Source organism: Protobothrops mucrosquamatus, unplaced genomic scaffold (genome assembly GCF_001527695.2).
Source record: "Protobothrops mucrosquamatus isolate PMUCROS unplaced genomic scaffold, P.Mucros_1.0 scaffold220, whole genome shotgun sequence".
Taxonomy (NCBI): domain Eukaryota; kingdom Metazoa; phylum Chordata; class Lepidosauria; order Squamata; family Viperidae; genus Protobothrops; species Protobothrops mucrosquamatus.
The window spans coordinates 257,798-271,786 of record NW_015386573.1 but is presented as its reverse complement, the minus strand read 5'-3'; the positions used below and the strand labels follow the sequence as shown (position 1 = coordinate 271,786).

General features: G+C 38.8%; 2 protein-coding genes across 2 annotated transcripts in view; both read right to left on the bottom strand.

Annotated features, from left to right (window-relative positions):
• NXPH2 (neurexophilin 2) overlaps positions 1-7,705 on the bottom strand; it is an 81,426-nt gene extending 73,721 nt beyond the window's left edge. The window contains exons 1-2 of the mRNA XM_015814119.1: positions 7,632-7,705; positions 7,446-7,540 (exon numbers count right to left, since the gene is read on the bottom strand). Of these exons, the coding sequence (XP_015669605.1) occupies positions 7,446-7,540; positions 7,632-7,705 (169 nt within the window). The remainder of the gene's footprint in view (positions 1-7,445; positions 7,541-7,631) is intronic.
• Positions 7,706-10,459: 2,754 nt separating this feature from the next.
• On the bottom strand, positions 10,460-13,371 carry LOC107285858 (transcription factor 15-like). The gene is made up of 3 exons (XM_015814121.1): positions 12,883-13,371; positions 11,124-11,226; positions 10,460-11,005 (listed from the first exon to the last, which is right to left on the bottom strand). Exons 1-2 carry the CDS (start codon positions 13,369-13,371, stop codon positions 11,194-11,196), a joined length of 522 nt encoding a protein of 173 aa, XP_015669607.1. The 3' UTR covers positions 10,460-11,005; positions 11,124-11,193.
• Between the last annotated feature and the right edge of the window lie 618 nt (positions 13,372-13,989).

Genomic DNA, 13,989 nt, shown 5'->3' with positions numbered 1-13,989 from the left:
AAACATATTTAAGCAAAGAAACATATTTAAATTTACAATCTGAGTCTGAATGGAAACTAGACAAGACATGAGTCACTGGGTCATCATTTCAGAGTTATTTCCTTACCAGATTCCTCAATGCCTTCACTAATGTACTACCTACACTAGTAAAGTTCTTAAAAATTTAGTGAGATAGTATCTCCTTTATTTTAGGGTGATGTATCTGCCTTAAAAATAGCCTATGTTGAACTGTATAGCACAGTCAAATATCAGGAGTTGACCATAGAAAATGTTTTATAACATTTTGTATTATGTCACACAATGTTCTATAAAACCTGTGAAGCTCTAATATCCTCACTTTGTTTTCATATGTTTTTTATTCATATATTGATCAACTTATAGTGAGTCTAGCATGGAGTGGGTTTGTGTATCCCATCTGTAATGCCCTCAGAAGGCTAACACACATCACCTGTTCATGCAGAACGATCGTTTTACCCTCTATTTATACCTCTCCATACTTGAACAAAATGTTGGACTTAACTTCTGACCTTTGCAGACTTATACTTGTGTAGAAGGGAGCAATATCTAGTTGGGAGTTACATCAGATACAACCTGACCTATTAGAAAGAATAAACAATATTAGGAAGCTCAAAGCTGAAGTAGATTAATGAGGCCACTTATTGAGAAGGAGCTACCAAACAGTAGAAGTGTTTAGTTAACAAATACCAATACTTCAGTTTTCAATTTCTTTAATTGCAGTATTCATGCCCATTAAAATAACTATTAAAAATTAGAATAGTAAACAGTTATTAGGCCAGCCAAGTATATTCCCCATGCAGTGAATGTAAAATGCTCCTGCGGTTCTTATTTGGACCTAATTGTGAGATGACTACAGATTTATAATTAAATTTCTGAAGGTCAGCATCAAAGCTGATAAAAGTAAATGTTTAAATCATAGCTTACAATTAACTTAATTCTAAATCTATAGAGATATAAATTGTTTATGGAAAGAATGAATGAAGTTATGATGCAATCCAAATGTAATAATTGTAAAAATGTAGATTAATCTTCTTTCATTTAATTTATTATTTAATGCCTGATTTGTGCTGAATTATGCCTATCTTTATCAGAGCAATAGGAAAAATTTCTATGTTAAATTTGGCCACCAATAGACTAATAGAAAAATAGTTCTACTACAGTCCATTGTTCATCCCAAAGTCCGGGATATTACACAAGAAAAATGAGATTGCAACTTCAAGAAGCATTGCATGTCAATAAACAAAACCCTCACAAATGCATATCAATAATGTATCCTAATCTGGAGATTAAAAAATCCACAGCTACATTGTCAAAAATCCAATGGAATATTCATTGCACTTGAAAGCGTAAATTAACAATTAATATATTATAATGAATTCAACAAACAGCTACCACTATTTTAGGGATCCTTATTGTATTATTTATGTTTTAGCTGATTTTTAATTTATTGTGAAACATTTGTTTCTTAGTGTAGGATTTTTTTGCTTAGCCAGTTTAAAATTGTCATATGTAAACTAAAAAAATAAATAAATTATTTTCTCACCCATTTATTTCCATAAATTTGTCCAAATTTCAGAAAACAAAAGGCTAAACCCTGTCAAAAAAATACGAGAAAATGTAACACTTGTTCTCCCCTCTCACTTCTCTCAAATTCACCCACCACAAGCTTCTCTTTCACCTCTTTCTGGGGCTGAAAGAAGGGGCAAAATGTATATGTTACATTGCTTGCTGTGTTGTACTGAGATTATTATTATTTAATTAAGCCTAAAAAAAGAGAAGAATAACTTTTATGACGATTGCAGGATACAGAATTGAGGCATTATTGTACTGTAAATAGTTGTTTTCTATGACTGTAATCCAGATAACAATTCCCCTACTCCCCTTTTAGCAATTAGCAGTAAGTAAACAAACTCCTTTTGGTCTCGGTGAGTAAAAAGATGAGAAGTAGTCGTATCTCTAAAGTGTAACAGCAGCCTTTTGATGGTAGATAGTGAATTACAGGTTAGGGTTAGGGTTTAGTTTAGTCCCAATGCAGGTCATGTTCTGTATTAAAAGTTCTCTCTCCCTCTCCCTCCCTCCCTCCCCCCTTTCTCTCCACCATATATGTATACAAATCCATATAGATTAAAAACATTTTTAACGAGTCTGCTACTGATGCCTCCATCCATTTAGAAAATGCTTCCTGATGCCTGGAGGGTTTTGTATTTGCTTTATTGGCTCTCTGCCCATGTGCCTTTGCTGCTCCTCATTCTGGACATTACGTTTCTCTCCTCAGAAGGCTCATCTTCAAAGTCCACTTTCAGGTGGAGCCACAGCTGCCTCATCCTATCTCATCCGAAAACTGCCTGGCCTTTTCCTCCGGCAAATGTTTTCATTTGACATCATTGTTCTTTATTAGGCCAGCTCAATACTGTAAGTGCAGACTGTTGATTAAAGTGTCAGGGTGCAAGGCTTGAAGAGATTGGCCCATGATAGCAATTGTTGGAGGAAGAATAGAGACTATTGGGGCACATTGTTGTGTTGACAATTAAAAGGAATCCAACAAGTTAAGTGAATATGGAAGATCATATGCCTACAAAATACAATTTAAACCATCTGAGGGAGGATAAGATGCTGGATCATGGCTCTGTTCTCTCACATTTTTAGTAACTTATTGTTTCCCCTAATCCTAAAATTTCTACTCTAGTGATAAGGAATATCAGACTATGTTCAACTCCTAGAGATTACAATAGCAGCCTTTAAGTGTTTCAAGGATATTCCATATAGTCTTGGTGCTTAACGCTAAATTTAACTTCTTTATTTGGCATCATTTGTATACCTATCAGTGTGGGTATATCTTTTCCCCTGCAATTAGAATCTATTTCTAATGCAACTCCAAGATATGAGACCTTAATATATGACACCTAATAAGAGTGATCTCTTAGATGGATTTTCCTGCAGAACACAAGTGGATTCCCCCAGCAATTCCTATCTGGTAGATTTGGTTATGAAGACTGAAAGAAATTAGTAATGTACCAAGGGTGTATGAGTGTGTCCACCCTAGGTGCAGACAGTAAGGAGAATACAGGTTACATACAGCTCACGTTAGAACAATTCATTTAGTGACCGTTCAAAATTACAACGGCACTGGAAAAGGTGACTTACGACTGTTTTTCACACTTACAATGGTTGCAGCATCCCCAAGGTCACATGATCAGAATTCAGACACTTGGCAACCGACTCATATTTATGAGGGTTGCAGTGTCCCTGGGTCATGTGATCACCTTTTATGACCTTCTGACAAGCAAAGTCAATGGGGAAGCCAGATTCACTTAACAACCGTTTCAGTAACCACGTTACACTTAACAACCACGGTAATTCATTTAAGAAAGAAAGAAAGAAAGGTCGTAAAATGGGGCAAAACTCACCTAACAGCTTTCTCACTTAACAACAGAAATGTTGGGCTCAATTGCGGTCATAAGTCAAAGACTACCTGTAACTTCTGATAATCCATTGGCTTATAGCCTTCTCCATTACTGTAACTGTTCTAACTTGCAAGAACATTTTCCACAATTATTTGTTTTCCTTCAGGGAAATGCAGAGAGGCCCTTGAGATCTGCAAATATTATTCTCAACAACTCTACTGGATGCATGAAACCAAAGAGACCTTCCTTCCTGCTTTCCCCCCCCCCAAAAAAAACCCCTCACATCTTCTGTGGGAATAAGGAAACTTTATAAATATTTTTTTTCCTCTTTCTTCCAGTAGATGATAATGGTAGTAACATCCACAACCACAGTACATTCACTCTCTGAATTCTAGCTAATAAAACATTTCCAACGTCAAAGTGAATATGCACAGAAATCCAGTCTTAAAAATGACTTTAATATTTATCTATGTTACAAAAATACATTTTATTTTAAGATACAGTATTATCTCAACAATATTAAATTTAAATTAGAATATAAACAAATTTGATTTTTTTAATGCAGGTTTTATAATTAGTGCTAAAAGTATAATAAATGCCAGAGGTTTTCATTGAGGCGTAATACAAGTAATTCACTGAACAATTTCAAAGAAATCATGTAGTATGTTTGAAAACTTATAGAGTATATTAAAAACCCAGCTTTTTTTCTAATTGGTAAGATCCAGGATAATATTGTAATAACATATTATTCATAAATATTCTTGGTTAATTGGCTCCAATGTGCTTTCAAATGATGTAAAAAATAAATAAAAATAGATGAAAAAGGGGTGGGCATGAAAAGTAATACATTTACCCCCTCAGAACACATAATATACTCTGTTGATGTCTATTTACAAAAGGATGTTCAATTCTATTTTTATATGTTCACTGAAAGAACTTAAAATGATAGCACCTAGGTCAGGGGTAGGCAACCTTGGCTCTTTTATGACTCGTGGACTTCAACTCCCAGAATTCCTGAGGCAGCTGTGCTGAGGGGAAAGGGAGAGGTTTCCAAGCTGAGCCATGTTAGCTCAGGAATTCTGGGAGTTGAAGTCCACAAGTCATAAAAGAGCCAAGGTTGCCTACCCATGGCCTAGGTGAAGACAAGTACTAGAGGACATAATCCTTTAGATGTTCTCTTGTTCAAGACAACGTTGTCTTGTATAGCTTCATTCATTACAGAAATGCTGTGATGCAGGAAGATATCCTAAAATGTTACACTTTTAGGTAAGAGACCTCCATATTCAGCACTGAAAGGTCAAACTGAACAGAGACTTGGAAGACTTTGTATGTGTCTTCCTTTTTGATAAAACCCACACACATTCTATGGCACTATAATGTCTACCTTCCACCACGTAGAGCAGCAAATTGTAAAATGTGTTCAAATATGTAGATATTATCCATAGTGACAAATACGTGCTTTGAGAAGGTCGCCTCATACTTCCTCTAACTTCTTATCTTTTTAAAAATATCATCTCCTAAGACCAGGGGAGAGTTTAATTAATAAAACATGCTGCTATACCCACCTGAGAAGAATATGTTATTTATTTTTGTTTTCAAGATTACAGTAAACTGTTTTTCTCCCTGCACGTGGAAGCCATGAGCCAGATTGTACATTAGGTAAACCACAATCCCAAATTGAAATAAGATAAGATAATGCCAACATTTCATTTTTACCAGCAGAATAAAGATCCATGTTGTATCACAGCAGAGAGAATTTTAAAATATAGGCATTGTTTCTTTGGGAAGCTGTACTCAACTAACAAGACATGTTGCCCCTATTTAAAAATGCTGAGAACATGTGACATACCAAAATGTATTGTAATTAAAGGCTCCTCATTTTCAGACTGATTCGAGCAATGCTTATTGCAGTAACCATAAAAACCTATTTTAGCCTTACCAATAGGATGGCAATAATTTCTAAAAGAGTGATCTGTTAGTGATTCAGTTGGATCACTGCACTGAAGCTGGTACACAAAATAATGTGTGTCTACTCCCCTCCCTTAAATGCAAAGCAAACAAGCTGTGTTTTGCCTCAGAGTCTCCATCTGCGACAGATGGGAAAGCCTCTTCTAACTATAGGTTGTGTTTGGATCCAGGCAACACAAAGTCATGTGAAGCACCTCATGGGATCATTTCTCTTCCTTAGTAAGAAGGATGGTATCACTTCCTGTCAAGAAGCATTCTGCCAAGGCAAACTCAAGCCAAACCTGTAACCTTTACCACTCTTGAACAGAGTGCCATTTACATCTACAGAACAACTGTTTTCTTTCAAAATTGTCACCCTTGTGAGACATGATAATAGAAAGCCTGGAAGCAAGATAAGGACGTAGACTCCACCCTCATCCTTTCTGCCTTTGAGCTTATCTTGTTAAGATTAAAGGTGAAGGAAACAGAACTAGGTTATGCCTTATTTTATTCCCTCACACTTCCTATTTCATAATGACCAAAGAGTGTTTCTAACTATATAAGAATCCTAATCTCTTACTTACATTATGATCACCCTATGATGTTGAAAACTATTCCCATATACACATATGAAAAAGAGATACATGACCAGAATTTGATTGTATGAATTGGTATGCAAAAATATGCTCCATTTAATAGCTATTTTTCTTTGTTTTCATTGTGGTGAATAGTCACTATATGATTTGAATAACATATAGAGATATGTCCCTGCCAGTGTGTCCATATTCTTTTTGGTACTTTGCACACCTTAGAAAGTATATTCACTTCTAGTCTAGTCTCAGGAGACAGAAAATTTGCTAGATCAGAGATCTGCCCCCCTGAGTAGAGTTAAATAGAGCAGGTCTACGCTTATCCACCAATTCTAAGTGGCTTCATCATAAGTAGGCCGACATCACACAAGTTACATTGTGTGGTGCTGAACAAACTTGCTGAGTATTGCACAAGGCAGCTAAATGTCCAATGGAGCATGGAGAAAGGAGGAGGGGGAGAAGTAACTAACTTTCTGAAAGAAAAATTACGGTAATTTTTGATAATGATAATCTGTGGGTCAGTGAGCTATGGGTGTGACAATATCACACAAATGCCATGACTGCATATTTTCATCACATGTTGAGACACAATACTGGAGTGTGTCCAATCACACCTGGCCAATAAATTCTATTCTATTCTATTCTATTCTATTCTATTCTATTCTATTCTATTCTATTCTATTCTATTCTGTTCTGTTCTGTTCTGTTCTGTTCTTCGTAAAGGGGGAAGTTGAGTAATGATGCCATTGTGTGTGTGTGCATATGTGCTGTCATTGTGGCATCACTGTAGCTTGCTGAAATATAATTAGTCTGAATTCAAACTTTATTAATGCATATAAACTGTATATAGATATAGTTTTCAAGATTGGTAGTTTATTTACGATAATGATGGAAATAGAGAAATGTGAACACTTTAGGTTTTTTTGGTTAAGAATAATCTCTTTCTCTTTTATATTATTTTTTTCAAAATAGGACCAATAAATATTCAATTAGATTTTTAAATATATGACACAGCATACTACTTTTACAAGAATCCATTGTAAAGTATGGATTGAGATGATTAAAAATTAACAAATGCTGTGAAACTATAATTGGTGGATTGTTAATTTTGACTGAAGTGAGAAACCAGGTGTTAAAATATATCAAAAGAATCCCAACATTGCTGCTCTATGTATACACATGCCTTACATATTCAGAGACTCATTTAGTGACTCTCTTCCATAATAATTTTCACTTTATTTTGGTTATTCTGCCTGATTTTGAAAATGTAAAACCTATTTTACAAATTTATTCTAATTCAAAACAGGCCTACACATCAAGCAGTAAAGAGATGGCATCTAATATATTGTGTAGCAACCATGTGGGAGTAACCTAGGAATATGGATAAATTAAGAGAGCCCTTGGGAACTTTCTCAGTTCCACACTTCAAGGATGAACTACCGGTAATTTAGAAAGATCCTACACTCTTTCAAGAAACGCGACTCACCATGTAGCCATTCTCCAATTTCAAATCTAGGAGCCTGCTCCTGTCTGGCTATATCTTCCACAAAGGCTACTTCATAAGCCAGTTTGTCAAGGGATCTGCAATACAAGTCTTGGGCCCAACTTTATGGCTTAAGGGTAAGGAGGACTCTGACATGCTTGGCTCATTTCAGCATGACTGTCCATTTACTCAAACGCCAGTTCTGGTGGCCAGGGATGAAACCAGATGTGGAGACGTATGTATGGGTCAACAATAAAATCCATGGCGATCTCCTCCCAAGGCCGGATCGGATTGGCGACCTGCTGCAATAGGCCAGGCGGTTTCCCTACACGGGGTTTAGCGATAGCACATATGGGGCATTATTTTATTTATTTATTTATTAAACTTATATGCCTTTTTCTAGGCCTACCTATTGGATGGAGGCTTTCCACAGCATCTGTGGCCGAGACTTTAAAAAGTGCGCATATGCTCCTGCCACAAGTAATGGAAAAATCTGTAGAAGCAATAACTTAATATTTGATATATAAGCTAGCTAGAAATGCATAAATCAGCTCTAAGAGTGAAGTGCCCATATATTAGAGAGGAACCAGAGCCTTTTAAAAAGGCTATTAGAATTCCATTTCGTTAATTTATCCATTCCTGGCCTGGACATATCATAATGCATATGGAGAGAAGTATCAAAATTTAAATATTTTCCCCATAAAAAATATTTCCTACAGAGGAATGCTAGCAAAGTCAGTGGCTTTTTGTCAGGGTGGAAAAGGGGTAGAGAGCTGGGGTTGCATTATAGAAGGAGAGAGAAGCTCTGATCTTTTCCACTACCAGAGTGGCACGGGGATAGCAGCACAGATGCCCACAATATCATCATCTCTGAAGGATAATGAGGACATTGTTGGCTCACCAGCAAAGGATCATCCTCAGCTCTTTCCTACTGGAGTGCTACAGTGGGCACAAGGTGGCCGGGCTGATGTAAAGAATGAGTAAGAGCAGAGGTCTCTTCTTACATAGGACTGGAGCCATACAAACTATGCCAGAGCTTGTGAAGGGATAACGTAAAGGATTTTAATAGGAATTTCAATAGGGGAAAAAAAAAATGAGTGGAAGAAAGGGAGAACATGGCCGGATATTATACAGGTAGTCCTTAATGTATATTGAGACCAGAATTTCCATTGCTAAGCAAGACGGTTGTGAAGTGAATCACACCCAATTTTATCACCATTTCTGCCATGGATGTTAAGCAAATGACTGCAGTTGTTAAGTGAACCACATGATTGTGAAGTGAATCTGGCTTTCCCCATTGACTTTGCTTATCAGACATTGGGAATGTAAAGACATTTGTAAATGTAAAGACATTTACAAATGCGATCACCTGACCCTGGGACACTACAACTATCATAAATGTATATATTTTGCTCCATCCCCTGGAAAAAAATTATTGTAGAGACCCAAGTGTGAAGCACTACACTTTTTTTTGGTGGGGGGGGGGAGTCACTATAGAAATTGTCACACTTTATTCTTGTCTGGCTAATTTCCAGGGTTTTCTCCTAGCCCTGGAAAGGCTCAACCTACAAGCTGATAAATAATCTAATTTGCATAAATCATCTATCCTTGAGTAGAAGAAACCCATATCTTCTAATTCTGCTGTTGATAATGAAAAAAACCCACCACTCCTATAGTTGAAGCCTCAGCCTGGCTCAGACACCATCAAAGAGATGGTAAAGAAACCTTATTTCCATAAAGGAGAAGGGGAGGGAAGAAAGGATGGAGCATCTTGCAAAAGCACTTAAACAATATCAGCTTTGTTTATAGTTTGGCTACCATCACATGTCTATATGGAAGACATCACATCTCAGCTTCATGAAACTCACTCTCTCGCTTTTCAAATAAGGATATCTGTGTCAATCCTGGATGTTAGATCTGCTATGGATCTTCAGGTCTTTGGGCCAAATTTTGTATATGGGTCAAATTTTGTATATGGCGTAGTTTTGATTGGGCTTTGCTAGGGGTTTTATATGGGGTATTTTAGAGCAGGCTTTTTATTCAATATTTATTGTGATTTTTATTATTGCCTGTTCACCGCCCTGAGTCCCGTAAGGGAGATAGGGCGGTATATAAATTTAAATAATAAATAAATAAATAAATAAAGTACTGGTAGTTATTCAGAATTAGCCACGGAGTCATTATATATCCAGTTTCTCCTATCATTAATGGGGGAGGGGGAGAGAAAACTTGTTCTGTTATATTTCCCAAAGGACAAGGCTTGAGAAGATAGAAGGAAGAAGGTTCCTTCTGATCACCATGGTCAGTGTATCATAATAACCCTAACTCTAAAAGCAAATTATGTTCTACATTATGCTGTCCAAAATCAGTTCACTTCCCTTTCTCCATTGCTTTGCAATGCTATTGTTCTTTGTTTCTTAGATAACAGTCTGAATACCCAGGTAGTCTTTGACTTGGAACCACAATTGAGCCCTGTTGTTAAGGGAGTTTTGCCCCATTTTTCTTGCACTGCAGGAAAATCATTGCAGTTGTTAAGCTAGTAACATGATTTTTAAGTGAATCTGGCTTCCCGCATTGACTTTGTTTGTCGGAAAGTCACAAAAGGCCATCACGTGACCCTGGGACAGGGGTAGGCAACCTTGGCTCTTTTATGACTCGTAGACTTCAACTCCCAGAATTGCTCAGGAATTCTGGGAATTGAAGTTCATGAGTCATAAAAGAGCTTACCCCTGCACCTGGGACATTGCAGCCGTCATGAATATGATCACATGACCATGGGGGATGCTGCAACGGTCATACGTGTCAAAAAGGGTCATAAGTCACTTTTTTCAGTGCTGTTGTAACTTTGAACGTTCAGTAAACAAACTGTTGTAAGTCAAGGACTACCTGTAAATGACTCGCAGTTAGCCTAAAGAAAATCATGCTGGCTAGCTTCATTTTTATCATGTGAAATTAATAATTGGACCAAGCACCCTGAATTCATGATCACCCATAACAAGAAAAGGGATTGTTTTTTTTGGCACTGGAAAACCCCATGTTTTAACACAGTGACTGGCTAGGGCAGCCTTTCCCAATTTGATGCTTTCTAGAGGTGTTTGGACTACTTAGCTAGATAGAACAGGACCATATGCTTAAGCAGGAACTAATTGTTTCCTAGGATCAGAGGAGTGACTTAAGGGAGCATCATTTTCGTATTGAGATTAGATAAACTGAGACCTCATGTACATTCTTGCTATTATTTGGGTACAGACCTTCCATCTCAGTGGAAACCTTTGGGTTTGCTGGCAGGAGCCAGGCAGCCTTTGAAAAAAGAGAAACATGCCATTCTTTGGTGTGTTCAGTTATGGTTAGGAGCTCTGATGCGCTGACATCTCCACGATAAGGAGATGCTGGATGTTGGGAAGCTCAAGTTCCATCATGTGACATCAGTTTGGGAGGCATCAGTATCACAGCTTGGCTGCTTAGGGTTAGCATTTCTTGCACAAAAATAGCTGCCGCACCAGGTGCAACTTTCCTCACCGTGTTCAATTTCATTTGTAAAAAAAGCCCTTGGAACCGGTCTGCTGCAAGGGTAAACAAAGCGCAAATTGTGGTTACTATTTTGCCCCTGCTTTTAAAATGAGATCAAAATAACTGCACGATTTCAATGTGAATATTAAGATATGAGTGCCATGCTGTTACCTAGAGCTGTTCTGTATCCGGTCCAGCATTTACACAAGCAGCTCATCTGAATCAACATCCATATAATTTTTTAGAGTGACAGGTGTTTGTCCCGTTCTCTGTGCTGCAAAAAGAACCAAAAGCATCCATTATTAAACAGCAGGACACATAAACACACACATTTAAGTTTGTTTCAATATCTGTTGCCAATGGCCAGTGACATTTCACTTGCTCTATCAGAGACAGATCAGATCAGAAGGCAGGTGCACACACATACATACACAGAAATATTAGATACATAGAAATTGAAATAAGATGAGATAGATAGATAGATAGATAGATAGATAGATAGATAGATAGATAGATAGATAGAGAGATAGATAGATAGATAGAGAGAGAGAGAGAGAGAGAGAGAGAGAGAGATGATGGATGGGTAGATAGGTAGGTAGGTAGATGATAGAGAGAGAGATGATAGATAGACAGACAGACAGACAGACAGACAGAGATAGAGAGATAGAGAGGGAGAGATATAGAGATAGAGAGAGAGATAGACAGACAGACAGACAGACAGATAGAGAGATAGATAGAGATAGAGAGTTTGAGAGATAGAGATAGAGAGAGAGATAGAGAGAGATAGATAGATAGATAGAGATGATAGATGATAGATGATGGATGACAGATGATAGATAAAGATAGATAGATAGATAGATAGATAGATAGATAGATAGATAGATAGATAGAGAGAGACAGAGAGAAAGAGAAAGAGAGAGAGAAAGAGAGAGAGAAAGACAGAGAGAGAAAGAGAGCGATAGAGAGATAAAGATAGATAGATAGATAGATAGATAGATAGAGATAGATAGATAGATAGATAGATAGATAGATAGATAGAGAGAGAGAGAGAGAGAGAGAGAGAGAGAGAGAGAGAGAGAGAGAGAGAGAGAGAGAGAGAGAGAGAGAGAGAGAGAGAGAGAGAGAGAGAGAGAGAGAGAGATACTTGCAGGTCCTTATACTTTCAGGCAATCATATTCATTCACAGGGCTAAGTTGGCTGTTTTAATTTTGTTTGTTTAATGTAAACTGTGAGATGGGACAGTTTTATTTTAATTTTTTTAAATAGTTATCTTGAGGAAAGGGTAAGAAAAAATGTCTTTGTGAGGAATACAAATAAAAGAATACTACACAAAAACCTGAGAAATCTAAGGGTTGCTTACAAAACAAAACAAATGCAGTTTTTGTTCATTCATTTCTATATGCAAGGCTCACATGAAAAATCCTTACCTAAGTGTCTTTGAAAATAGCTCAGAAGCAGCTTCTTTTTGAGAATGAAAAAAAAGCAGCTTAAGACACTTAAGAGAAGGATTGCCTGTGGTATGATATTTGGGATGCTGCTAATATAAAGGTTAACTTCAGTGGTGGGATTCAAATATGTGAACAACCGGTTCTCTGTGTGGATGCTGCTTTTGGAAGTCCATTCTGGGCCTGGGCAACAAAAAATTAGCTACCGGTTCTGCCAAACTGGTGCAAACTAGCTGAATCCCACCACTGGTTAAGTTCTACCTTCCCATCTCTTTCACCTTGCCAGTCATGCCATGCAGGCACCTCTTTTCTGCCTCTGCTAAGCACAGAATCTGAATCAAGCAAGTTGATTTAAAATTGTGGGATAGTGATGTCCAAACAGTGCCACCTTCTAGACTCATGTTGGTAGCGCAGGGACCATACCCATGAAGGTGATAGGATTTGGGGGGGGGGGGTGTCAGGGAAGACCTGATGCCAGCCCTTACCAGTTTCCTCTGGTTGCTCAGACAGAAGGTGCAGATGGATCTTGGGCTCCCCGTGGCAGGGCTGCCTTGCAGGAGAGGCTGATAGTGCAAGCAGGGCTGCCTCACAAGCAAGGTCTCCTCAGCTAAGTTCCCACCAGGTGGCTGCTGCTGCTGCTGCTGCTGCTGCTGCTGTAGGAGCAGCATATTCGCCAGGTGCGAGATGTAGCTGGAGGCCAGGCGCAGGGTCTCGATCTTAGACAGCTTACGGTCTGCAGGCTCGGTCGGGATGAGTGTGCGGAGGGCGCTGAAAGCGGAGTTGACGCTGTGGGTTCGGTCCCTTTCCCGAGCATTGGCTGCCTGCCTCTGCTTGTTGCGACCACTCGGCCGAGGGCTCTTGCGTTTGCATTTGCTTTGGGCCCCAGTGCCGGGCAGGGAGCGGCCCGAACTGCTCTCGCTGCTGCCACTCTCCAGCTCCTCCAGATCGGATGCAGCACCCCCGCTTGACTTCATGGTCAAGCCAGCAGCCCCTCAGCTCCATCACTTTTATGCCCAGCAGCTGCCACCTTGCTCCTGTTAGCATCAGCAGCCGCTGCTCTATCAAAAACTCCCCTCCAGCAGCAGGATCATTTTTTGAATGGTTGCTCCTTTTAGATCGAGCAGATGGTGGCTCTGTAAATAAGGCCGGGGAGGTGGAGCTGCTTCTCAGAGGAGCTATTGCAAGCCCTGCACCTGTCTGCTCCTTGTCATGCCAGCGTGTGCGAAGGCCTGGGCAGCCCCCAGGAGCATGGGCAGAAGGGAAGCCCTCTCCTTCCCCTTTCCCCTCAATCTCAGGAATGGTTTCATGCCTCTCTCAAATTCTCCAGGAAGACAGACATTTCCCCTTTTCTTTCAGCAGGCTCATAATTCAGAAATCACTTGAATATCTAGACTACTGAAAACTGAGCCAAGTGTTAGACCCAGAGGAGTTAAAATCAGAGTTCCTTCCTTCCTTCCTTCCTTCCTTCCTTCCTTCCTTCCTTCCTTCCTTCCTTCCTTCCTTCCTTCCTTCCTCCCTCCCTCCCTCCCTCCCTCCCTTCCTTCCCTCCCCACATTTTCATAACTTTATTATGCTGACTGCTCAACAATTCT

Excerpts from the sequence above, each read along its gene's own strand:
- LOC107285858 (XM_015814121.1), bottom strand. The coding sequence starts at position 13,371 with ATGAAGTCAAGCGGGGGTGCTGCATCCGATCTGGAGGAGCTGGAGAGT. Across the intron at positions 11,227-12,882 it reads TGAGCAACCAGAGGAAACTG|CACAGAGAACGGGACAAACA; the intron begins GTAAGGGCTGGC and ends TTCTTTTTGCAG.